Source organism: Salvia miltiorrhiza, chromosome 4 (genome assembly GCF_028751815.1).
Source record: "Salvia miltiorrhiza cultivar Shanhuang (shh) chromosome 4, IMPLAD_Smil_shh, whole genome shotgun sequence".
Taxonomy (NCBI): domain Eukaryota; kingdom Viridiplantae; phylum Streptophyta; class Magnoliopsida; order Lamiales; family Lamiaceae; genus Salvia; species Salvia miltiorrhiza.
In genome coordinates, this window is record NC_080390.1 from 32,983,524 (window position 1) to 33,009,797 (window position 26,274).

Consider the following 26,274-nt stretch of genomic DNA (forward strand, 5'->3'; position numbering starts at 1 on the left):
GTTGTTAGTAATATATATTTTGGAGATGGTAATCTTGAAAATGGCAGGAAATGTTTGATAAAGGAGGAAGTTGCGATGGACAAAACCTGCACATTATTCTAATTTTTAATGTTGTTGGTGAGGCATCGATAGTGCAATGTAATCCCACAAAGATAAAACCAAAAACTTCACATGCGACATCCACTTATGCCTGCTTTTCTTTGCATGCGAGAGAGAGAGAGAGTTACATTTCTCCCTCCAAAAGATATTAATGTTGATTATCTTTTCTGAATATATATACAGAGTTATATTATGCTAAATTTTATTCCAATTCGAGGAATTGAGTGAACTATGGAATATTAGGGATTAAATATAAAATTTGTTTATACCATTTTTCATGAATATTAATTTATTATTTATTTATTCGAGTGTCGAGAAAAAGAAAAATCACAGATATTATTTATAACGTAATATCAGAATAATTTATGTGGAACGACGCGCCTCATTTGGTAAGCAATGAGAAGCGGGTTGGCCCTTGGGGCGCTCAACCACGCTCACACTCCAATTAGATGATCATCACCTCATGTGGGATTGCATTCCATTTATCATTTTGTAAAAATAAATATATAGTGTTTTAATAATAATGCTACAAAACAATAATCAAATTGTTCAATGTTGCGGGTATATATTAATATATGCTTATAAGATGGAGTAAATGTTCTATTAATTAATTGGATAGTATAATGTTTTTTTTTTTGTTTTTTTTTTCGATAATTACAAGATGTATCTATTATCTAATCAAAACCACACGTATGTGGGCGGGATCAGTATCCATACAAAGGTAGAAAAATTACTCACACAAAAATGGAAAAACTACGCACGCAAACAAGATTGAACCCAAAATCTCTTACATAGGAGAGTCGTATTAGCTTCGTCACCAGGCCTCCTTGACAGGTACTAGAATGTTAATATGGATATTCTACCTTTTTTTTATAAAAAATAATACTACTATTTACATATATATATATAGGGTTGGGATCTATGAAGAAGTAACTATATTTCGTTCTGAATAAGTCAATAAATTTAACGAATAAAGCACGCGACCGCACGAATAGTTATTAAACTGAATAAACACGTACATTTTTCGTTCATACGCTCGCGTGATTTATTCAGTAAATGTATTGAGTTATTCAGCCTTCGTTGTTTCCTTCTACATTTAGCATTCTTTATTGATCCATTCCCTCTCTCTATATATATATATATATATATATATATACTATTAGATGATGTCATTACCGATGCAAATGCAGGGGGCAATATACAAAACTACACAACTATTCAAAAGTGTCTACAAGTTTTACCCACTTTTTCAAAATCCTCTACTCCATACCCATTTCAATTTTATAGTATTTATTCTGAAAAAGTGTCTGCAAAAAAGTGGCTGAAAAGTGGAGTGTGTGTAAGTGAATTTATTATTCACCCAACAACCAAGCATTAAATACAAAAAGTGTTCATTTTATTTTTACTGTTAATACCGCCAAGTAGGGTTTGCTTCATCCTTTAACATTACCGCCGCAAGCCGTCTGTTTTCTCCAAAAAAAATACCTCCGCAAGCTGTCTCCCTTCGCCTCGCCGTCTTCGCCATCTCCGCCTCGCCATCTCTCTGTCGCCTCTCGCCAAGTAGGGTTTGCTTTCTCCCAAAACATTACCGCCGCAAGCCGTCTCCCTTCGCCTCGCCGTCTTCGCCATCTCCGCCTCGCCATCTCCGCCTCGCCTCTCGTCGTCTCCCTCTCGTCTGTTGTCGTCTCCCTCTCGGCTTTCAACAAACTCAAGCTTTCTGTCGCCTCTCGCCGTCTGCCTCTCGTCTGTTGTCGTCTCCCTCTCGCCTTTCAACAAAGTCAAGCTTTCAACCGGCGAACTCAGGCTCTGAACGAGCTCAGCCTACTCAGATCCTCGCCGGCTCCATTTTTCCGGTGGACGTTCTTTGACTCCCTCTCGGATCTCTACCGGCGAAGTATCAGCTTTCTACCACCTAAAATCTCGTCAGCTTCTCTCCATTTCCGTCATGGATGCACCGCAGGAGGTATTATTAGTTAGTCTATTTTAATGCCGCCGTAAATAATTGTAATACCGTCGCATAAAATTGTAATACCGTCGTTGCAAATAGAAAATACCATCGTGATTTGAGTATTTGTAAGCTTTGCAAATCGAATATTTGAAAATATCTGTCGATGGTATTTTAAGCTTTTCCGGAGGTATTTGTTTCTTTTCCGGTGGTATTCTGATGGTATATATTTTACACGGTATAGATAACAAGCGTGATTGTACTTGTTTATGTCTATTTGAGTTGGAGAAATTCAAATAACTAATGTGAGATTAGTAATAATATAATTGAATTGGGTTATTATGAAAATCATTAATAGATTCGAAACCCAATGTGTATATAGCATAGTTGATATTAGTGCAGTCCATATTGCAAAAATTGACTTCAATTCAAAATTTAGAACATATAATTTAGAAAATAAAATGGTGCAAAGTGACTATTAGAATATAATAAACCAACTTTAGAGTTCAACTTTAGAGTTGAAAAATGAAAAGATTAGATAGTTTTGTTGCTATAAAATGGTGCAAAGTTAACAGAATAAAGTGTACCTTGAGAATTCCTTGAGAATAATACCTTGTAACGTGTTCACTATATATTATCATTATTTTACAATTGTAAGTGTTACATTTAATATTATAATTTGTTTTTAATGATTTTTATTTTTAAATTGTAGGAGAATCCTAATTATTTGAGGCCGAGTACAATTAATGTGGCTTCAAATGTTGGGACATATTACAAGACAAAATACTTGAAAACGGTTAGGAAGGTATTGAATGCGAAAGGTGGTCAACCGTTGGTGGACAGATTTTTAAGTGGTTGTTTCGGACACTTATTAGATTGGAAACCGGGGTCAAAGTGTGCTATGGCTGTTCACCATGTAGTTTCTCGCCAAATCCGATCAAATGATAATGGATTGTGGTTTTTTATTAACGGGAGTAGGTTAAACTTCTCGGAGAGGGATTATGCCCTTGTTACAGGGCTGAATTTTGGAGAAACTGACTTTGATACGAGGGCACACCACGATCTCCGGAATGTTGAAGTGTTCAGAAAATTTTGTTGTGGGCAGAGGACTGTTAAGGTGGAGACTCTCCTTGACCTTTTCGAGAATTATGATATTGATGATGAGGATGAGAGTTTACTATTACGTGTGGCCCACGTGTTAGTACTGTATGGCATGCTACTAGGGTATGAGCCTGATAAGAACGTGGCTGACTGGGTGTGGGCTTTGGTGAATGATCTTGATGCATTTGCCCAATTTCCATGGGCAGCTTATTCGTATCAGCTGCTATGTCAGTATGTGAATAACTCTAGTAAACACGACAAATATAAACTGTACGGGCCGGTGTGGGCATTACATGTATGGTCCCTTGAGATCATACCCGAGTTGGGTACTGCAGTTGGTACACACTTGGATGGCGGTGCACACCCCAGATGTTTGAGGTGGAGGTTTCGAAGTAGGCCCCCAGATGATCCTGCCACTTCGAGATCTCGATAGATAGTATAAATTGTAGACGGTACTCAGTGAATTTGCCATCAAGTAGTAATTGATATTTTGCCTTAACTCCGAAATGCTTATGTTATTTGTCTGAACATAAGCAAATGTAGCACCTCCACCACAATATAAGACATCGTTCCAATATCCTCCATATCTCACAAGGACGTTTTTCCACTCCGTCATCTGTAAATTACGAATAAAATGAATTAAAATACAAATAATATATTCTCCTATAAATTAGCTTATACCACAAATCATTAATCGCTCTAAACCAAATTATTTACGAAGAACCCATCAATTAAATCTTTATTCATGAATATGCGAAAATATTAAACTATTACACGATGGTATTTAACAATTATGCGACGGTGTTTATCGACCTTACGAAGGTATTTAACTACAATTCAAAGGTATTTACAAATAATTGAAAGAATGCTAAATTACAACACAATTGCATGGACACTATCAAGATAGAAATCGGGCGGTATTAAATGAACTTAAGCAATGGTATTTACCATTTCGACGAGGGTATGTACATATTCGACGACGGTATTAATTTATCAATCGAAGGTATGTTCTCCACATGCAAAACTCACCTAATAATATCAACAATGTCTATATACACTACAATGATAAATATGCAACGACATTACACTATTAGGAGATGGTATTAATCAAGTAATCGACGATATTCATCAACATTACGAAGGTATTTATCTCATATGCAAAGGTTGTTAGAATAGAATGAAAGAATACTTAATTAAAAACAAAATTGCATGGACATTAACATGATAGATATACGACGGTATTTACATTTTTTGACGATGGTATTTAAGATTTTGATGACGGTATGTACATATTATACGACGGTAATATGCTATTACTCAAAGATAAATTTTCCATAAGCAAAATACACCTAATATTAGCAACAATTTCTATGTACACTAGAATGATAAATATGCAACGGTATTAAACCATTACTCAACGGTATTTACGAAATATACTTCAGTATTTAAAATAAAACTAAGAATTACCTTTAGTTGATAGATATGCGATGAAATTTCTTTTCTCCCAATTCTCCAATGAAATGGCAGCTGAGAACCCCAAAGCTTCCAAGAAGAAGAATTATAACTCAAAAAATATGGAGGCCTTTGAGACAACTTGTTTTGAATGTTTGTGTGGTATTTACTTCATCCTTTCAACATATATGGAGGCCTTTGTGTTTAATTTATGTTTAATTTACTCACCCTCACCCGTGAATGTACTAGGAAAGGAATCACTTTATATTGACATGAGTGTACTTGCAAGAACTTTATATTCACGTGAAAGTGAAATTAAAAGGAGCCAGACGTACTTAGAATACCGTTGGAAATAAATGTAATACCGTCGTCGAAAAAAGAAAATACCATCGCCAAAATCACTATACCGTCTGAATATTTGAGAATATCGACCGGCGGTATTATCATTTGTTCCGATGGTATTTTAATTTTTTTAGACAGTATTTTCTATGGTGTAGAGAATCATTTGCATCATTTTAACCTGTAAAAATTATTTTCGTATAATATTTACATATGTGCGGTATTTCAAACTCATTTCCTTGGTGGTATTTTAAGCACAAAATGTGATGGGGGAATCATAAAAGGACAAAATTTAAGAGAATCATAGTACACATTCGAAGCCTCATGCGTGAACAATTATGAAATGATTGCTGACAAGCATAAAAAAGCGTGCACATGTGTGATGACAAAATATATTAAAAAATACAAATGGTTAAAAGTTGTAGATGATAAATAAAGTGGTCAAAAGTTGTAGATAGTTTTGAAAACTTGGGTACTTTTGCAAAGGCCCCCAAATGCAGACCAGCTATTTGGTAAAAAGTTAGTTATCGTTTAACTTGAAATAGGAAATATCCACTTTAATCGTAAGCATTGGTATGTTTGCATAGAAAAGATAAAAGATTCTAACCGGAAAGTAAATAGTGTGAAATAGAAAAGCAGCAGCCTGTATTATGGCTCGCATGATTTTAACGTTAAAAAAAGTTTTAACATGTGAAAGGAAAAGGGTTTGCAGATTCATCTACTACTAACTAAGTGGTCCTAACCACCACTTCATTGACTTAATCAACACACACTTCTTACATGTTTTTTGTTTCCTTTTGCCATTTTATTTATAAAACAAAAAACCCCAATTTTGACTAATCTTGGTAACGAATAATCTCGTGAGTAAATATATACGTCATGGAGTAATAAATTTCCAGCGAGTGTTTACTCTCTAATGACTAGTATCGAGTTTAGTAGCAGTGTTCATATAAATCCAACTATCAAAATTTCACATTTTTATATCTGTATTTTACATATAAGCATTAATTTCTCATCTAATTAAATTGTATGAAAAATCACTTGTCGAAATTTCGAACTCGGAAACCAAAATATATTATCTAGCTTATCTTATCTTATCAAATACTCATTTTTTTTGCGCCCACCATTGAATACAACTGAATGAAAAAATGAGATTTAGTGTTCCACAATTTTATAGTATTATATGTCATCGTGTCCCATTATCGTATTTATTATTTCAATAATATTTTTGTAAAATTAAATTTAATTATAATATTTAGAATTATACTTAAATTCTATTTATAAAAGTTGAAATTAAAAAAATTATATACTTGAATTTATCAATCTTAATAATAAATTGAAAATGAAAATAAGATATAAATTAAATGGGGCGTCAAATATAATACTAGTAGTATATTAGATCTGAAGCGTGAGTGAGATAAGGGTGTGTATAGCTACAACACGTGGCTATTAATCAAGAAGCATGGGTTTTTGTTGGGGTAAGGGTGTGTATAGGTACAATATATATATATATATATATATATATATATAATGAGGTGAAGTGATGCTGAAGATTAGTGGGGTGTGGCTATAAAGAGGCTTGCCGAAAATTCACATCTCCTTCCATTCTTCCTCAATTCCTTCTTCCCCTCTCACAAAAGAAATTAAATGGGCAACTGCCAAGCCATTGATAGTGCAACTCTTGTGATACAACATCCAAATGGAAGAGTAGACAAGCTGTATTGGCCTGTTTCTGCAAGTGAAATCATGAAGATGAATCCCGGCCATTACGTCGCCCTCCTCCTCACCACCACCTTGTATTCCTCCACCGCCGCCGCCGCCGCCAAGAACAGCGCTAGTGTAGATAACAGCAACACCCCTCTTCGAATAACGAGGATTAAACTTCTTAGGCCAACTGACACTCTCGCTCTTGGCCATGTATATAGGCTTGTCGCATCTAAAGGTTTGCTCATTAATTCTAATTTCTAACATTTTCTTCTTCTTATTTTATTTTTATTTTGGGTTTTTCATAATTTTCCCTTTTTGTTCTTGCAGAAGTGATGAAAGGGTTGTGGGCTAAGAAACAGGCTAAGATGAAGCAGCAACAATTAGAGGGTGCTGACAAAATCATGCCAGAGAAAATAAGTCCAGAATTCGAAGCAGAAATTAGGAAAACTGAAATGGAGAAGACTGAAAAGGTAATTGATTATTTCTTCAAGTAATTAATTTATTACCACCATCCATGACTTCAAACTAATTAATAATTTATTATGCCACAACTACCGTTGAGATTCCCCTAGAAAAATTCAAGTTCTTGAGAAATTAATTCTTAGTTAATGAGTTTGATTAATTAAGGAACCGTAGATCTTGAATGAGTTCTTTAATTACTCAATTATTATTGCATGATTAAAGATTAAGAAAGTACACATACAGTTCAACAAAGTGATAATTAACATCAGAAAGCAGTGATATTAACTGGCCATCAAATTTATACTATTAATTAGCAATGTGCCAGATAATTTCAAGCTATACAGCTAATGTTTCCAATAATTTTAATGCTAATATTTTTTCAATGATTTATTTCAGGTGAAGCATGAAAGGCAGAGATTGAGAAATAATAATACAGCAGTAAATTCCGGCGTATCAAAGTCCAGGGGCTGGCAACCATCATTAAAAGCAATTTCTGAAGCTGGAAGCTGATTTTTTTTTTTTCGGCCTGTTGTTGGATTGAGGATTTAAAACTAGCTAGTTCAAAACCAGGCAAATTCAAGAGGTTAATTTTGAAGGGTTGATTGAATGAATAACAGATCCTGTTTTGAATAGATATTCTAATCATCTGCTTCTTCTCATGTATATCCAACTCTCTCTCTCTCTCGTACGTTTCCATTTTCTCTGTTTTATTTTAAATTTGAAGGATTAGATTTCCGGTAGAAATAAATTAATTTTAGCAATTTTATAAGTAAATGATGGATGCCACATTTTGTAATTTATGAAAAATAACTATTCGTATAAATAATACAAGGCATTTTTGTCCTTTCTAAGATGTACGTCTGAATAAAATTAGTAAATTACTCCGTTAATGTATAGAATTTACTGTTCATTCTTACATATAGAAGCAGGAAATTCAGTTTCAGATCGAGATCATATTAATTTATAGAGATTATTAATGTAAGTCTGATTTCTTGTTTGTAATTATTTTTAAATTGATTGTAATTTTAATTAGCTGAACTAATGAATCGTGGAAGCTTTTTATGGAGTTGAGGGGACTGCCTGCCTCTTGCCTGTTGGTAATTGGTATGGTCACTCACTGACAAACAAAATAAAAAACATTACTATATATTATATGTATAATATAATAATATACGGCTTTGTAATAATATACATATCGACTTACGTAACAAACAAATGATAACGTAAATAACGAAGGAGAATAGAATAGTCTTTCATAAAGAAATCCAATTTACAATTAGTTATTTCCAAAGTTTTTAGAATCCTTTTTTCTGGTGGGACGTCTCTTTAAATACGTGAAATGCGGAAATACTCGTAATAATAAAATTGGGTTGGCAATGAATTATTTAAATCGGCCATTTAATTAATTAATGTAATAATGAAATTGCAGTTCTTGCATCTGAAACACGTGAATCAGACAAGTATTTATATCAAGCAAATTAGCCCGATTCAAATTAAAGCTACAATACATTTTAATCTGAAATTCCCCCCAAATAATATTTTATGAGATATATCTAAATATATTTTCACTGAAGAAAAAAGAATTCCAATCATACATCATAGAATTAATCAAGTAACTCTTGGTTGTTAAGAAGAGCAAGATTCATTGTTAAGACAAAAGGTGAAAACAACAATTTGCCAGAACAACCATGACCTGTAGTTAGGACCATATTTTATAATATAAAGAAATAGTAAAATACAACATCGTCTTCTTTCATGTATGATCCAAATAGACAATATGTTAACAAATAAAATATTTACCTATAAAATGGGTTGACATAAAGTTGAAATTCAATTAACACTGTTCACCCTATTGATTGGTATGATATCACTATCAAAACAATTAAGTTACAAACAAGATAAAAGGAAAACATAAACAAAAATTTCTGAGTAATGACAACTTCTGTCACAATCTCTAAGAATTTAAATTAAACAGCTAATGTACATTGAGTTCATCGCCTAGAGCAGATCAGCTTCATACTCTATCAAAGGCTAATATACTACAAATGAAAAAAGGCATATAATAGCATAATAAAATCTTTAAGAATTCAAACATCTAAATATCTACATTGAGTTCATCTAAATATACCATGCAACAGAGAGATGACATTCTTCAATGAAAGAGCACCAAATCTCAAGAGCATGCACAGGATACCATTTTCTGGATTGACTCAACATCGTTGTAGACGTCTCACGGGCATGCCAAACAACTCCAAACGAAGCCTAGATCATCGTCTCTCCATAAGATGAATATTGAAAATCAGCTACAGGTTCAGGCAGAAGAGGCTGATAAAATCTATGTGATCAAGTTCAAGACTTGAAATATCAAGAGGAAAACATCTATAACTATTCACCTATTGGAAAAATTTGTTGTTAAGCATAGATCATCTAAAGACATTGAATGAAGTAGATTTCACTACCTTATAAAATCAATTCTGATGTTAGATAACTGACCACTACCAGTAGTCCTTACACGAACACTTGCCTTGTTTAAAAGTGTGGAAACGAGCTCGATCTCTAACTACGATTTCTCTATCATAAACTTTGGAGATGGCCTTCAGAACTGCATGGCAGTCCTCACATGTCCTCAGATTCTTCATTATTCGAATAGAAGCACCAGAAACACTACTCATGAGCCCAAAAGCAACTGCTAGCTTCTCACTATGCCAAGCCACCGCCTGCTCTCTATCCTCCTCGTTTAGATCAAACGAGACATGTGTGGCATCAGCAGCATAACCAACCACCCCTACCCTCTTCAATATCTCACCCAACTTCTCTCGAATCTCAACTATCTGAGGATGAAGCACATCAGCAACTCGGAACTCATGAACAACACCGCCCACCTCTATCCAACTACATCCGATACCTGCTGGATTCATCTGCTTCCCCATCACCTTCCGAACTTGAGTCACTTTTTCCCATTTACCAAGAGAAGCATACAAGTTGGAGAGCAGTACATTAGTTCCAGAAAAACTCCCACTGTCAAGTTGCTCAAGATAACTGATTATGCGCTCTCCAAAACTAAGATTAGAGTGAATTCTGCAGGCACTAAGTAAAGCCCTCCATACAACCACATCCGGATTAAAAGGCATGCTCTTGGCTATTCCAAACGCCTTCGCCAGATAGCCAGCACGGCCAAGCAAATCGACATAACAACCATAGTGCTCAATCTTAGGCACGACCCCCCACGAGCTCTCCATGCTGTAAAAAATTGATGAGCCCTGCTGCACAAGACCTGAATGGCTGCATCCATTGAGAACCCCCAAAACAGTGATCTCATTAGGGCTCAACTTTTCAGCTAACATTCGCTGAAATACGCGAATAGCTTCCTCACCAAGCCCATGGATGGATAAACCTGATATCAAACTAGTATAATTGTGAATGTCTGGTCTCATGATCTTGTCAAAAACTCGATATGCACAATCTATTCTCCCACACTTGGCATACATATCAATAAGTGCAGTCATAGCATTCGAACTTTGTGAAGAAGGAGTGCTATCAACATAGCCATGAATCCACTTTCCTTGATCCAAAGACCCGAGATTAGCACAGGCAGAGAGAGCACAGACAAGAACAGCTTCATTAGGCTCGAATTCACGAAACATATCATGGAAATACCTAAGGGCCTCAGTGTACCTTCCAGACCTAACGAAACCTGAAATCATCACAGCCCAAGAAACATCATTTCTCACCGGCATTTTACAAAAAACCTCACCTGCTTTCCGCATATCTCGATTCTTAGCATACGCAGACACTAAACTAGTCCATGAAAACACGTCTGTCTCAGACATTTCTCCGAACACGTCACGTGCATCCTGCACCCTCTCGAAAGCAGCATACATACCAATCAAGGAGTTAGCCACGTATAAGTTCAAGAAAGTCCCATTCTTTAGCGCCATCCCGTGAATGATTCGCCCACACACAACCGAATCTTGGTGAGCGCAGGAAGTGATCACGAAAGTGAATGTGTAATCGTCGGGTTTTGCTTGAGTGTTGATCATTTGACGGAAAAGGTTGATGGGCTCTGAAGAATGCTGGAGCTTCGAGTAAGCGCGCATCATGAGATTCCATAGCAGAATCGGCGGGGGCGGCGACGACCGATAGTTATCGAACAAGATTCTCGCAGAATTAAAGCTCTTGGAGTGAAGATAACAGTGAATGAGCGAATCGATCAAAGAAAGGCGTGCCGATGCGAGTGATCGAACGATGATCTGCGCATGAATCTGCTTAATTTGAGAGATGCGGGGGCGTCTGCTTAGTAGCTGAGAGATGAATCTTACAGAGATCTGAGAGAAAGCAAGGGGTTGCATCTAAATGGTTTCGGAATGGCGGCAAAAGTTCTGCTCAAGTCTAGGGCTTTTAGTGTGTATGAATCAATGAAATTGTTACGGATAGAATCGAGCCCTTTGAATTAATATTTTTGTCTGAATTGTAATGGAATCATTGGAGAAGAAAAAGAAAAAAAAAAAAAGGAAATCTTTGAAGGAATAATTTGAAGTAGCGTTGGATTTCATATGAAGAAAACCCAATTTTATTTTGGCGCCAACTGAGATGGAACCCTAGTTCCCCATTCGCCAAATTCCATAGTGATGGACTTGGCCGGCGATCTTTTTTTTCCGCTGCCGGAATCTCTGCTTCACTGCATAGAGTCTTTCTCCCTAACGATGAAAAAAGAAATTAAAATTTTATGTGCAATTAACAAAGTAGTTATTTCAATCTCGGATTTCACCTCAATCAACAATGCATGATGAGAAACAATAGAGGGCAATGTACAAGAAGCCAATTCTTACAAAGAAAATTCCCTCTACAGATACTTGTATTATAAACTCAAACTCCAAAAATATACGTATATATAAGTGAACTCTCACGTTTGAAAAAAATGCTCATGTAACTTTAAAATCAGCAGCAAATGCCTCCAATTTTCAATCTTCTGGAGAAAGGCATAGAAGCATTTCTTGATTGAACGCTACCTCACATTAAAGCAAGGTTGTAGGTGTGTCTAGCTTGGTGAAGTTGCCCCTCTGCTTGAAGAGCTGCGTGTGGTGATGCCTGCAGTAGAGGCGATGCTCGTGTGCAATGTAGTTGGAAGGGCTTATCACACACCCGCCGTGGCTGCACTTGAAGCAAGCCTTGTGATACGACTTCCCATCAACTGCTACCTACACAATCAACAACATTTGTTACATCAAACCACAAGTTTGATTTTCTTCACAAATTAACTCACCTTCTCCAGGGGGTATACTTTTTTGTCGCAAGCAATGCATTTATCCTGAGTTCCCGCGAACAAACTTGAGATTTTGCTGTTTGCAGATCTGTGGATTCTAGCACTTCTTGGAGCTCCTGTAAGATAGAAATAAGCAATGTTAAGTAGTATAATGTAAAATAGTTTATTGGATTGGTGGTACCTTGAAAGCTCTTGTTCAAGCTGCCAGTCATCTTCAATAGTTGATCAAAATGAGGTTTGCAGTAGAGAACGCCTTCGTAGGATGAGTAATCACTCAGCTGCAACAAAGATAACATAAGAATTTTGCACACACAGATAAAAACATACTGTAATTAATTGCTTACATTTGTATTTCAGGTAAAAACAAACAATTCTCTCCAATATCTTATGACCTAAAATTTACATGTGCCTTAATTATGCTGAATCCAGCACATGCACACCTACTCAAACTCATTAAAGCTTCACATTATGCCATTTTACCACAATATCTGATTTAGGGGTGCTCCATTTAATGAACCTTAATTTGCATAGCTGGATAAGTATTAGTAACATGCTGTTCTAAGCTCTCTTTTTTTCTTTTTTTTTTTGCATATTCAAAATTAAGTTCTTGCAATATACCGATGAACTTCAGAGAAGAGAATCAACTTAGATTATTCAAGAATCATATTGCAATGATTGGAGCACTTAAAAAAGTAAAAAAAATCCAGCCAAGCTATCATCTCACAGTTGATCGAAAAGCCAAACTTTCCCAAACTCTATCATGACACGAAATCCAACAAACTTACAAACACAAACTACTTCCCATGTAACTGCATAAAGCAAGCATGAGTTGGAACACAGGTAACATCAAAAGGGCTTGGAAAAAACTTACACACAGCAAGTTAACATGAACAAAACAATAATTGTATATATAAATAATGGAAAAACAGCAAAAGGAGTTGACAAAAAAAACCTTGAGGGTTCGTTTGCAGTGGTGACATCTGAAACAGAGTTTGTGATAGACCTTAGTGTCAGCAGTGAGTTGTTCCACCAAATACACAGTCTTTTCACACACCTTACATTTCTGTGTTGTCCCTCCAAAACTTGCCATATTTTGATCTTGATCCGTGTAGCAGTAGCACCCCACAAAGATACTAGAATCACAGAAATGAAAGCTCTAAAATTCTCAGTCTACCTTAATTTCTTCCTTTCTTTTTAGATGGTCTTAGATGTTATGACTTGAGTTATACACATATGAGAGAGAGAGAGAGGAGCTTTTGACACAATTCGGAATTAGTTTTGAGCTGTCCCTGTCCACACGGAAATCTTTTCTGTAGAGAGATGGCGCCGCGGCATTTAGTGCTGGACTTTTATTTAGTTTAGACTCATTTTTTAAATTTAAATTAACAACTTTTTTTGCTAATGATTGACGCCTTTAGTTTAAGAAATGTTTTTAGGTATAATCATTCCTCCGCCCCCCACACCACAATTTGGCTTGACAGTTGTGATGTTTTTCAATTAAGTTGCACACCTATACATGAATATACTAATTAGTTGATAATAGTGGGAACAATGCAAATAATATATGCAACTTCAACATCTCTAGCCTACTCCTCTGTATCTCATGTGAGTTTTATAGTTAGAGTGCGTTTACTTTAATGGAAAAGAAGAGAAAAAATATACTCCCTTCGTACACGAAAGAACTTTTTAGGAGGGATTGATACGAGTTTTAAGAAAAAGGTTGTTGAATGTATTGAGAGTGGAAAAAAAGTTATTGAGTGTATTCAGGATAGTGAAAATGTATTATAATTAATATTGAGAGTTGTGAAAAAGTGAAAAGTAAGCAATTATAAGTGATCGGGTATAGTTCAAAAATAGGTAGAAAGTTTTTTTGTGGACATCCCAAAAAGAAAAGATAGGAAGTTCTTTTATGGACAGAGGGAGTACTATTTTCACCTATTTTTTATTGTTTTCACATGTTTACTATGATGAAAAATTTTCTCCGAGCAAAATGGAATATTTTTTCGGACAGCCCCTTTTTCACTCATTTTATTATCCTAAGATATGGGTGTGAAAATATTTTCCAATATTTTCTCATCTTTCGTCTTTAGTAAACATATGATTAAAAAAGAAAAAAAGAATAATATTTTATCATCTTTTCTTATTCATCATTTTTCAATGAAAATTTTACAATTGGAATAAACGCACAATCAAATTTGAAATTCTATTTAGATAGGAATAGAAAACGATTGGTACATTTTCGCATCGAAAAATTTAAGAATTGATTCTATCACGAATATATGGCTCAACAGAGTCTTTTTACAAATAATCTTTCATAAATTTATTGGTGCTGCACTTTTTTTTTTTACCGGAACAACTTATGATAGAGTACGCCTTCTTTATCTGGATGAAATGGGTGGAATAGCTATCCCCATGCCAAAAATATTCACGATGTTCAATAGTTTTTCGATGGCCTCCCTCGCGCTATTAGATATGAGTGGTTTTTTTTTTGTGAAAGAATATGAGTGGTTTTGTTATTGAATTAATCGTATTTTTTGGATTAGTTACTAGTTCTAAATTTTTTTATTGACAAAAGTTCTAATTACTTTTGTAATGGTGATTGAAATTATACTAACCCCTATTTATTTATTATCTATGTTACATCAAATGTTCTATGGATATAAGATATTTAATGGCTCAAAGTCTTATTATTTTGATTCTGGGCCGTGAGAATAATTTTTTAAATCAAAGTATTCCCTTATATTTTTGAATGTCATATTTTTATGACACCTAAGAATTGATCTTAGCCCTTGATTTAATGAATCTAACGGTTGTGAGATGATTGCACGATCAGCCTATATATATGGCGTGAAGGGGTATTGTAGTATTTCCTCAATTTTTATAATCGGTTACTTCCCTAATTTCATGCAAGATAATATCTCATAATTATGGTATTTTGGATTTGGTCAAACAAACATATCTTTCATTAGCACACGATTTTGGAGAATTTATTTTATATTATTATTTAGTCCTTTATTCATTTATTATCGGTTTTGCAAAAATTGTCGAAGCCATATATATTTTGTAACTTACGTCTAATTTGTGATAGGGCTTGTTCACATGAATATTGTCTTGTTCAATGTATGTTATTCGTGCGAACATAATATCACATTCATGTGTGTTGTTCATTAATGACCACATTATTCGTGTATGTTTTCACATGAACAAAATAAATGAACATTTATTAATTACCTTAGTTTGTGGTTTGAACAGTTTTAACCTTAATTTTTATTCATGACTGTATTAAATTATGAACAATTATTTTTCAGTCAAGAACATATTTTTTGTTCATGTATGTTTTCCATATTTTCAACAATACATTATGTCGTGTTTCGAATTTCATTCACTCATTGTGTTATTACGAATTTCGAATATGACACATCATTTATAAAACCTTAAAAAAATTGCTTGTCAAGTAATTGATATTGCTGAACAACGGTGCATAATCAAATTTTTGCACATATTTTTCATAAGCATGTGTGAGCAAAGTAGAATAATGAAAATGAATAAACTTCGATTCCAATGACCAAATGTAATCATGAGTCTGTGCTCTATTGAAATATGACATAAAACATAATATTTGTTGAAAGTCTATAACTTGTTCATATTTATGAATTGTCTCATCCAAGGAAGACATAGTTAGCATTGAAGTTGTTATTCTTGCACAACTCGTGATAATATGTAGATGCACATTTCAGCAGCCCTCATCTTATATCATTGTACTCGCAACTTAAAATTATGTCACAATATCTAACTCACATATGACTCATGTGACGTGGAGACGACGACGACATTCCACACTTCCAACTTGTTGATCCATCGCCCATAAAAGTCTCCAAATGGCGCATGAGGTATAAACCCGTGTCTATTGTGTTTTTGTTGTCTGCCCATTTCATATTTACATGCTGCACTTGGGCTCTTGATACTGTGTTTGCCTTTGCAAATTCTTGATGGTCCAAAAGATATTTTGACAGCAGAAACATGAACAATGCCACCTCTCTTGAACAGTTGCCATGTACATATTCAACCAAATACATAAACAAAGTTATATGTAGTAATGGTTAAAACATTCACACAAACTACATACATGAGCATACCAACTACCCTTAAGCACTTGCCATGTTCTTATCGTAACAAAGACATTAAAGTTATATTTAGTAATACTTAAATTATTCACACGAACAGAAGACATGAACAAAGTTATAATTAGTAATACTTAAAATATTCACACAAACAACAAACATGAACAATGATATATTCAGTGTACACTTAAAATATTCACACAAACAAGATACACATGAACAATCCCACTTTCATGAACAAATATATATCGTGAACAATAGTATGTATAATTACCAAAATCAACAAAAGATTGTCACATTCACACACAAACATGAACAATCAAAATAGACACATAAACATCTAAATTGATGCTTACGATAATGGGCTGACGCTCTCTTCCCGGCGAATCCCGACACAATTCTCATCTACACAATTAATTAAATAATAAATGAATCTAAATTTATACACTCATTATTCAAATGAATTTCTAGAACTCAAACGGAAATAAGAGTTGTCGAATCGTAAAAAATAAGACCACTCAAAAAATTAAGCCTTATTCAACCAAAAACTCGTTCAATGGACAGATCTCCGACGGAAATAACAATCTCTATGAAAGCCGATTTTTTAATTAAAAAAAAACAAAGAAGAGACAGAGTCGAACTTACCTTGTTCGATGGCCGGTATTGCCTAGATGAATGTATGTGACGGCGGACGGATTCTTGCTTCCTCCGCGGCCGGATGCTTGTTTATTCGGCCGAAGGATTTTTGCTTCCTCGATAATGGTGGATGAAAAGTTGGAAGGTGGAAGGTGAAAGGTGTAAAATGGCAGTGAAAAGACACTATTCAACCCTCATTTACTTCTTTCCTTCAACCCTCATTTACTTCTTTCCAATTTGTCAACCCAATAAATAAGGGATTTGGTCAAATCTTTAATCTCTATCGGTGGTTATTCAAATATGTAATACCCTATATACCCTTATTCAAACAAAACGGCAGCTTATAAAATTAAGGGTAATATAAATTATAAAAGGGTTGGAATTAAATCTACCCACATCAATAAAATGTCTTGCAAAACTACCCACTTTGAAAGTCAAAGCCGAAAAGTACACTTGATGGTGATGGGTTGCTTGGTTTTTTGTAAAAGTTCTTACACTTTTCTTACACAAGTACAATTGTGTAAGAAAATGTGTAAGATAGGTAGTTAAAAATGCACAAAACCAGATAAATGTGCAATTATTGTAAGATGATTGACGTATAATGCCCTAAGTTTGAAAATAATGAAGGTAAGTTTGTGTATAATAAAACAGTAATACGAGGATGAAAAAAATTGTACTTTAAGTATATTTGGAAACAAAAAAAAATTATGAACCTAATGTATACATTATCCGCCAGTAAAACATAGCCGCTAGCATTAGCCGCTGGGTTTTTTAAACCCGGCGGCTAATGCTAGCGGCTATGTTTTACTGGCGGATAATGTATACATTTGGTTCATAATTTTTTTTTGTTTCCAAATATACTTAAAGTACAATTTTTTTCATCCTCGTATTACTGTTTTATTATACACAAACTTACCTTAATTTTGTATTTCTTTTTTTAAAATATATTCTATGAAGTAGAAATACATAATAGGCTTCTATTTAGACAAATTTGGATTATAGTGGTGTAATAAGTCTCGATTTTTTTATTTTATTTTATTTAACATGAATTAATATAGCCTAACGCATAAAATAATAGAAAATGTTGGATAAAAATAATATATAATCATATATTATGAAACAGTAAAATACTAGAGAGCCTACCATATAATTATCCGCCAGTAATTCGTATCCTCTAGAATTAGCCGCGTGAAAGAAACCCTAAGCGGCTACTTCTAGCGGATACTTTTTACTGGCGGATAATAGTACCATGTCATTTATTACTGCTTTTTATATCACAATATATATAAATTTTATTTATTATCGTTCCAATTAATGGTTGTTGTATTTTTTTCAATTTTGAAGAGCTAAAGCTAATTTAATTGTGATTGGACAATTCAACCGGCAAGGGTGAAGCTTTATAGGGTGGGAATCTATAGGCTTTGCAGCAAATTAAGTCACGGGCGGCTAGAATTGAGTGGGCACGGCTTTTGTGGGATTTGTTTGAAAAAATTGAAGCTTTGATAAGAGAGATAAATTGGGTAGGGCCCATTTACACAATATTTTATGTTAAATTAGGGTTAAGAAGTAGAGAAGCAGCCGCTCACATATATGTATCTCACGAATTCCATCTATAAAACCACATAAAATACAGTATTAAAATACGTTTAAAAAGTTCAAAACATCACAATAAGCTCGAAAAATGAAGTATCCGCCAGTAAATCATTATCCGACACCAGTAGCCGCTGACCTTGTAGGGTCGGCGGCTATTATCGTTTTCTAATGATATTCTGGCGGATACTTTATTTTTTGGGTTCAAAACATTCAATTATATTAGAAAAAAGTTTAATATTTCCCTAATATGCTTTTAAATTTCAGATAATAAAGAAATTCATTAAAATAACGTAAAACATGCTCTCAACGTTAAAAACAACGTACGATTAAACATGCAAACTATAATTTATACAAACAATACAGGAGAATCACCTTTTCGGGCTGAAATTCAACACAAATTGCCTCCTCTCGCACAAAACCACTCAAATCTTTAGGGTATGCCTGAATTTATGAAATTCAAGGTGAGTATTTCAATTTGTGTTTTGGTCATTCACAAATGCAGCCTTATAAGGACTAAACTTGATTCCTTACAAAAAGTTCACGTGAAGTGCAGTGTTCATTCAATACGGCTTCAATCTATTATTGCATGTCACCTCACGCATGCATAAAATTAGCATTAATGCCCCACTACAACCAAATTTTTTGCAGAGTCACCTTCTCAGTATGTACTTTTAATTTTTAAAACTAAAAAATTAAAAGTAAAAAATCGCAACAAATACAAAAGGGGAATGCGTATGTTATATTTAAACATTCATAACAAGCTGAAAAATTAAAAATTATACATAATTTGACATAAAATATTATTTTCTGCCTAACAGACCAAGTATCCGCCAGAAAATCGTACAAAAAGTTCAGTAGCCGCCATATATTTTTTGTTAGCGGCTACTGATAAATCAAATAATTTAATGGCGGATACTTTACTTTTTGGCTATATAATATTATTTCATTACCGAATATATGAATTTCCAAATAATTGGTATATAATTTCTTATTATTTTATGTGCAAGTCTATTATTTTTTGTGTAGTGAAATCATGCATAAAGTGAGTGTTATTACCCCCACTATAATCCAAATTTTGGCAGATTCACTATCTCTCATATTTCCCATCCATGTGTACTTCTTGTACTGTACATATTTCACTATCTCTCATATTTCCCCTTGTAAAATTAAATAAAAATCTAAAAATAACGGTGCATATGTAACAATAAACAATCACGAAGGATAAAAATTCACAATCATACTAATTATGAACAAAGTATTTTTTTTGAAGCGAATAACACAAGTATCCGCCAGTAATTAGTAGCCGTTGAATAGTAGCCGCCGGTCACAAACTTCAGCGGCTACTTCGGCCGGCTACGAATTACTGGCGGCTACATAGTTTAATGGTTTCAAAAAAAAAATCTTAAGAATTGACATGTTCGTGATTTTTTTGGCCTTCGTATTAATGTTTGTAACACACAAACGTCCCCTAATTTATTCAAAATTTGCAAATCTATTTAATCTTATAATGCATGAAAGTGACGTTTTCTCACATTTTGTACCAATTTTAACTGTTTTCTTACACAACTCTTACACAATTTCCATCATCATCAACTTTTACACAAAAAACCAAGCAACCCATCACCATCAAACTTGCTTTTCGGTCTTTGACTTTGAAAGTGGGTAGTTTTGCAAGACATATTATTGAAGTGGGTAGATTCCCCTATTAACACATTATAAAATTCATCTATTAATGTCAACCATTGGATTAGTAAGAATCAAGGGTCCATAATTGTTTTTAGGTGTCACAAAATTCTAAATTCTCACTTGATACCAACCCTTATCAAAGATATACTAACTATTTGGTCTATCATACAACCATATTTGTCTATATAAATATAAGCTGAAAAATCTTATTTGACTTAATAAAAAAAAAAAAGCTAGCCAGCAATTTAGAAAAATAATTTCTTTAGTTGCTTCATGGGTTTAAAAGACATGCCCCGAGGCTTGTCGAAAGTTGAGATGAGAGCTTGTCTTAATGGGGCAGCCTTTTCTAATCGGCCTATATATTAAATCTCCGCCAAAGCCAATGCCTAAAAAAACATTATGTGTGAGACCATCTCATGTTAGCCAACTCTCCTCTTCTTGCGCCTACGGCTAGCATCTATCGACATCCATTCGCTCAACGAGAACCATAGCCTCGACAGTTTCTTCCACCTCTTTGGCGGATCAACCAGCGGAGACGGAGACGCTGCTCCACCGTCACACGTCTCGTTTCGACTAAGAATATCAGCAGCATAATGCATCATGGGGTTTGGGCTATAAGGACAGTAGTAGCACTCATCAAAACAAAGTTCCATTGCTGTACTTGTGCTGTAAAATGAGGCGTTTGAATGTCCACTGCTTCTAACTCCAACACCGCTCGACTCCTGCATAATGTTCCCGTTTCTGCAAGAGCATGCTACCAACTGCTTTTCTGCATCAGCCTGCATACAATCATCATCTGTCAAAAAACAGTATGGCGATAACAAGTTCAAAGTAGGGACCTTATCTCAAGGCATACCGTGTCTTTTTCCGAGAGCAGCATACTCTTTAGGGAAGAACGTGCTCTGAAATCCTCCACATTATTAAATAAAAATGAAGTCTCATCATCTGGAGGCACCCAAAAAACAAGAAGAAGAATTCAACAACTTCCCAAATGTAGTTGTGGAATGGAATTCACACTAATAAGCAACACTTAATAAGGTTCTTCTAGATTGGGAGCTCTCATGATCCTAGATACCCAAAAACCACACATGTTTTTTTAGAAAATAGAATGTAGTGATGCTCTGACCTGAGGCACCAAGATCAGTACCTGTGATTTGAGGATAAGGAAACTGGCCAGAGGCGGGGTTGGATGGCTCTCCCATTTCTTTTGATCCAAGAGAGTCGCAAGGCCCAGAGTAATAGGAGTTATTAGGATCGATGGTGCTCTGAGACGAGGAACCTGCCTCTATTGTCTGATATCCACTCATATCTTCATAAACAGGGAGACCGGAGATTGATGAGCTTGTGGAAGCATGAGTGTCAGATGATATGTATGGAAACTCCTTCAGAAGGGCATCTTTATCGTTGAAGGAGGACTTGTATCGCTCTCCAAATGCAGGTGGTTCTAAGACAGAGCTAAGTAACTTGCGTGCACGATCCTATTAGGGGCCGATAATTCATTAGTACGAGATATATACCACAATTGCATAAAGAAATCTATTCACAAGAAGGGGCACCACCTTTTTATCAGCAGACAGATTATCAATTGGAACAAAGTGGGACTTGTCGATTACCCCCTTCAGTTTTCCCACACTATCATAAATAACACACATTTGAGGTTCGGTGGAAGATTCGTGAGAGTACATCTTTTTATCATCAATTATGCAGGTCTGAGCATGAGTGACTATAGTATTCCACCTGCCATCACCAGCACCTAACATCTGTATGCATATTACAAAGAGAGATATCTTTCAATGTTGATTAATTAACAAAACTTTGAGTGCTTTATGGAACATTGTAGAGGTTATGGAGAGCCTATACAAAGACTATAAAAAGCTTTTAGCAAACTGCGAATTCAAAAGTCAAATGGGTTAACACTAAGAAGAGCACTTAGCATCACTCCTAGTGTGCAAACGCAGCAAGCAAAAAAGCTGATTTCACACTTAGCAAACAAGCAAAGAAAAAATTACCTCTTCTTGGAGCCCCTTAGGATTTACAGACAACCAAAACAGAAAATCTAGCACTGTCTTTATGTTTTTCTCTGTCAGGCGCCTAAATGGCTCACCATCTCTGCCAATTCCATTCAATCTCCAAACTTGAGAATAATGAAATGGTGTGTTGTGTTTCCCATAATCTGCAGAACGAAACCAGCAACTATATGTTAGTTTCTTTGTCCTCCTTAAAATTTAACTCTAATGACGTTGATTACACGATCTACATTGTTCAATGGATATTATTTATCTCTCACCGGACTATCTGCAATGACAGAACAAGAGAGTTAATATTTGGAAATGACTACTGCAACAGACACAACCCCTTTAATTGATACCAACAGTTTGTTGTTTGCTGCTTCAACATATAAACTTACCAGCCATGCATCTTCTACTTCAGAAAGATATACAGGATGACACAGACAGAAAAGGGAGAAGGGAAGGAAGAAAATTAAGGGAAAACGTCACCATTCTCCAATTACCGACAGAACGCTGGTCTTACAAAGGTGAGGAATACCATTAAGCTACGGTTGAAAATCAGCAAATTTAATGTCCTCTTTCATTTGTTCGCTCCAGTCACATTTTCACCATGAGTTACTACTGGCATCAGTTCGTCTATAACATATATAATTAAATTTCGCAACATCAAGTAGTTATAAGTCAACATCTGATGACAAAAATTATCTAACAGCAGAAAAAACACAACACTGAGTGAGAACGACTTACGCTTGCCGCGCTTGTCTATCACCTTAAACGGTCTGGTCCACGCTTCTTGCACTACAAAGTTCGCCAGAATCCTTGCCCCTAGCCTACAGTTGCACAACTTGGTCCAGTCTTTTCCATGTCCCAACTTGAGACCATTCAAAATGCCAACACCTTTCTCGAGATTTACATAGACAATTTTAGCAAAGTGAGGCTTCTCCTTGTCTCCCGCTCTAATGATTCTTCTCTCAAAATTTTCAGGAGTTGTGTTATTTTCAACATCATTACCGCTGGCGTCTAGAAGTACTATCTCCACTCTTGCAGAAGATTCACGGCCGCAGGTCACAATATGACCGCTTGCATCACAGAGAGCCAACTTCAGCCATTCACCTTTTATTCCTCTAATCTCGTTACCTGTCTGAACAGTATCGGGTGCTTCATCTAAGAACCTCAGATGTAAACTCCTTTCTTTTGGCAAGTCATTCCTATGAACAACACAATAGAAACAAGACAATAATTTCTTATCAAGCACATGCATCTGTGAATATGCAGGCCATTTTCTTGATCTTGTCTGCACTTTTGATTGGAAAATAAAAGTAAATGAGTAACCAATAATATAAATTCTCACCGAGTCCCTCCAGTCAAAAGCTTCTCTTCAAATTTTTGAATTTCCTCTTGTACCTACAAAAAAGAATGAACTTTCATCATAAGCCCACATCCAACAATTCCTCGCTTTCAGGGTACGAATTGATCCTTTAGTTCATATCGACTCTGAAGACAGCAAGTACTCACACCAAACTTCTATAACAACTTAAGATTTCAAGAAAGATAAACCTTTGAAGTCGAAATCTTTGAATTGAGATGGTAGACACTGAGATGGAACAGTCAGAGAAGTTTCAGCCAACCTAATGAAAGTAATAAATGCAATCCAATAACAAGCTAGGCCTAGGTTTAAATTGGCATGATCACCTGAAACTTACTTCATATAGGTTTTGAATTAGTTTTTATGTGAGCCGAGTCAGCCGACCTAACATAAGCTCAAAAACAACTTCACTAACTACCAAGAACAGAGAAGAGATAGATGAACACAATTTCACAAGGTAGCTAGATATATACAACTGAGTTCAGATTGTGGAGATGGGCATCAACTAGATATTAATACATACAACAAAATGTTACAACAAGCTTGGTTAGCAATTACTTGGATTTCGCCCTTGTTTTTGCAAAATAGTCAGCCAAAATTGGCAGAGGAGTCTATTCTATCCTCATATAAACCATTGAGACATTCATACATGCTACACAGAGACAGAGACGGAGATAGAGGCACACACACAACTGAAAAGTTCACCAACCTTCCACCCAAATTTAGGGAGGAAAGATGGAAAAAAAAATCAAAAAATTATTGAAGAAAATTCATGGTCTGGGGGCCCAACTCTACTATGTTGCTACAGACTTCCAGGCGGAGGTTGTGAGTTTGAACACTATCCCTTCCTATTTCCCCATTTGTGAAAAAAAGGTTCAAATATATACAAATGAAAAAAATACAAAACTGGAACAGAATAACAACATATTTTCTTCATGCTCACATAAGCTTAACTATGCTTTGTGCCATGTAAGAGCATGTTAGAAAACATATAAGATTTAATCTACAAACAGACAAACACTCAAGACTATCAACAAATCTGCAGTTATTTTACCACTATCAATCCATAATCAAAATGGAAATATAGCACTCACCAAGCACGCCAAAGCAGAAGGCAAACAGTTAAGAGAAAAGCTTTTCTGATTCTCACCACTTTACGTAATGAAACCTCAACAATCGGCCTTATTACTTCCTGAACAGCATTGATGACCATAGGCTTCAATACTCGTGGAATAATTTTCAATACTGCCGGTTCAATAATTTCCATCATTCTTCAACAAAGGGGGAAAAGGAAAATTAGAGCCGTGTCAAAATCAAGAAGCAGCAATAAGATTAAAAATAAATTTGAGCTACAATCCATAGTTGAAATATATAGACAATAAAAACAGGAAAATTACCAGCCATATCAAGACCAAGAATCTAGAAATGAAACATTCCCTACAAAGGAAATTTTAATTCTCACCGGTTTTATAAAGCAAAGAAACAGAACAATTTTTCAGTTCTGAACTTTACAAACCCAAATTGAGCCTAATCTTTTCCATAAAAGGAGATACTTTTCCAAAGTGAATAACTGTTAAAAGCCAAAAAATTGATCAGCATCGGAATCTCTAGCCTGTTCAGATTCACTAATTTCGTCACCATCAACCTAAACCGTCAGCTCTCTAGTGTTCAAAAGTAAAAATCATGGAAAATTAAGTCTAACAAGTGGTTACAATAGTAAATAAGCAGAGCCCACATCATCTCTTGCATGCCAGATTCATCTAAAGACAATTCGGCAACAAAAAAAAAAAATGAAGATGAAGAAATATAACATTCCGACTTAATCAAAAGGTAAGTCAACCACTAAATACAGCAACAAACACAAGCCATGTTAGTTCTCAACTTCCTAGTCGGAGAAATCAAGCTAAGCAAATGATTTGCGGAATCATAAAACAATCACCCAAAATCAAAGAGATTCTTGTTTCAAGGAGGCTTACTTTCTTAGAGAAAGAGATTGCCCAATATTTACGCTGCCGGGGTGCTCCCCTTCACCATCTTCGCCATTCTCCATCTTCGGCTTCAGCTGAAGCTCTCCCCCGAAAAAAACAAGGATTGATGTTTATGTTTTTTTCTTTTGTTTTCGTCCCTGAAGTGAGTTTGGGAAGATACTCTGAAATTGAAGTATTTATACATGCAGATGCAGAAATGAGGAGAACGCGTCGGCGATTGGGGAGAGGCCATGGCGTGTACCCTCTACACTCTACAACATCGTGTCTGTGGAGCCGTACATATTGGTAGACATTTTCGACTGTATTTGAAAAAGTATATACTTGTTTGGACTCAACTCAAATCCAAAATTACCTATCATATAAGATAATTTGATTTTCTTTGCAATTACAAAATTTTGCTACACAGTTTTTTTATAATTTAATTTAATTGTATACAAAAATTGATAATCTATATAATATATAAAGAAGCAGTTTAACGGCTTTCTATTTATCGTCATTTTTTTAACA

At 35.1% G+C, this 26,274-nt stretch overlaps 4 protein-coding genes and 1 long non-coding RNA gene across 7 annotated transcripts; 1 reads left to right on the forward strand and 4 right to left on the reverse strand.

Annotated features, from left to right (window-relative positions):
• Positions 1-6,462: 6,462 nt before the first annotated feature.
• On the forward strand, positions 6,463-7,956 carry LOC131021199 (uncharacterized). The gene is made up of 3 exons (XM_057950298.1): positions 6,463-6,878; positions 6,971-7,113; positions 7,502-7,956. Exons 1-3 carry the CDS (start codon positions 6,584-6,586, stop codon positions 7,613-7,615), a joined length of 552 nt encoding a protein of 183 aa, XP_057806281.1. The 5' UTR covers positions 6,463-6,583; the 3' UTR covers positions 7,616-7,956.
• A 1,061-nt stretch (positions 7,957-9,017) lies between these two features.
• LOC131021200 (pentatricopeptide repeat-containing protein At5g66520-like) lies at positions 9,018-11,780 on the reverse strand. 3 transcript variants are annotated; one of them, XM_057950301.1, is made up of 2 exons: positions 9,565-11,780; positions 9,018-9,367 (listed from the first exon to the last, which is right to left on the reverse strand). In XM_057950301.1, the coding sequence occupies exon 1, from the start codon at positions 11,452-11,454 to the stop codon at positions 9,601-9,603; it is 1,854 nt and encodes a 617-aa protein (XP_057806284.1). In that variant the 5' UTR covers positions 11,455-11,780; the 3' UTR covers positions 9,018-9,367; positions 9,565-9,600. The 3 variants fall into 3 exon arrangements, with proteins under 3 accessions (XP_057806284.1, XP_057806283.1, XP_057806282.1); XM_057950300.1 differs by having other exon boundaries at positions 9,018-9,408; XM_057950299.1 differs by having other exon boundaries at positions 9,018-9,440.
• Positions 11,781-11,930: 150 nt separating this feature from the next.
• LOC131021201 (LIM domain-containing protein WLIM1-like) lies at positions 11,931-13,690 on the reverse strand. Its single transcript, XM_057950302.1, has 4 exons — positions 13,321-13,690; positions 12,550-12,646; positions 12,369-12,484; positions 11,931-12,303 (listed from the first exon to the last, which is right to left on the reverse strand). The coding sequence occupies exons 1-4, from the start codon at positions 13,456-13,458 to the stop codon at positions 12,121-12,123; spliced, it is 534 nt and encodes a 177-aa protein (XP_057806285.1). The 5' UTR covers positions 13,459-13,690; the 3' UTR covers positions 11,931-12,120.
• Positions 13,691-15,940: 2,250 nt separating this feature from the next.
• Positions 15,941-17,492, reverse strand: LOC131021202 (uncharacterized). The gene is made up of 3 exons (XR_009100890.1): positions 17,135-17,492; positions 16,846-16,894; positions 15,941-16,406 (listed from the first exon to the last, which is right to left on the reverse strand). It is a non-coding gene; the product is annotated as an uncharacterized LOC131021202 (long non-coding RNA).
• A 2,938-nt stretch (positions 17,493-20,430) lies between these two features.
• Positions 20,431-26,047, reverse strand: LOC131021203 (calmodulin-binding protein 60 A-like). Its single transcript, XM_057950303.1, has 9 exons — positions 25,756-26,047; positions 24,930-25,050; positions 23,765-23,817; positions 23,161-23,621; positions 22,414-22,577; positions 21,964-22,164; positions 21,552-21,882; positions 21,261-21,349; positions 20,431-21,183 (listed from the first exon to the last, which is right to left on the reverse strand). Exons 1-9 carry the CDS (start codon positions 25,827-25,829, stop codon positions 20,824-20,826), a joined length of 1,854 nt encoding a protein of 617 aa, XP_057806286.1. The 5' UTR covers positions 25,830-26,047; the 3' UTR covers positions 20,431-20,823.
• Positions 26,048-26,274: the final 227 nt, after the last annotated feature.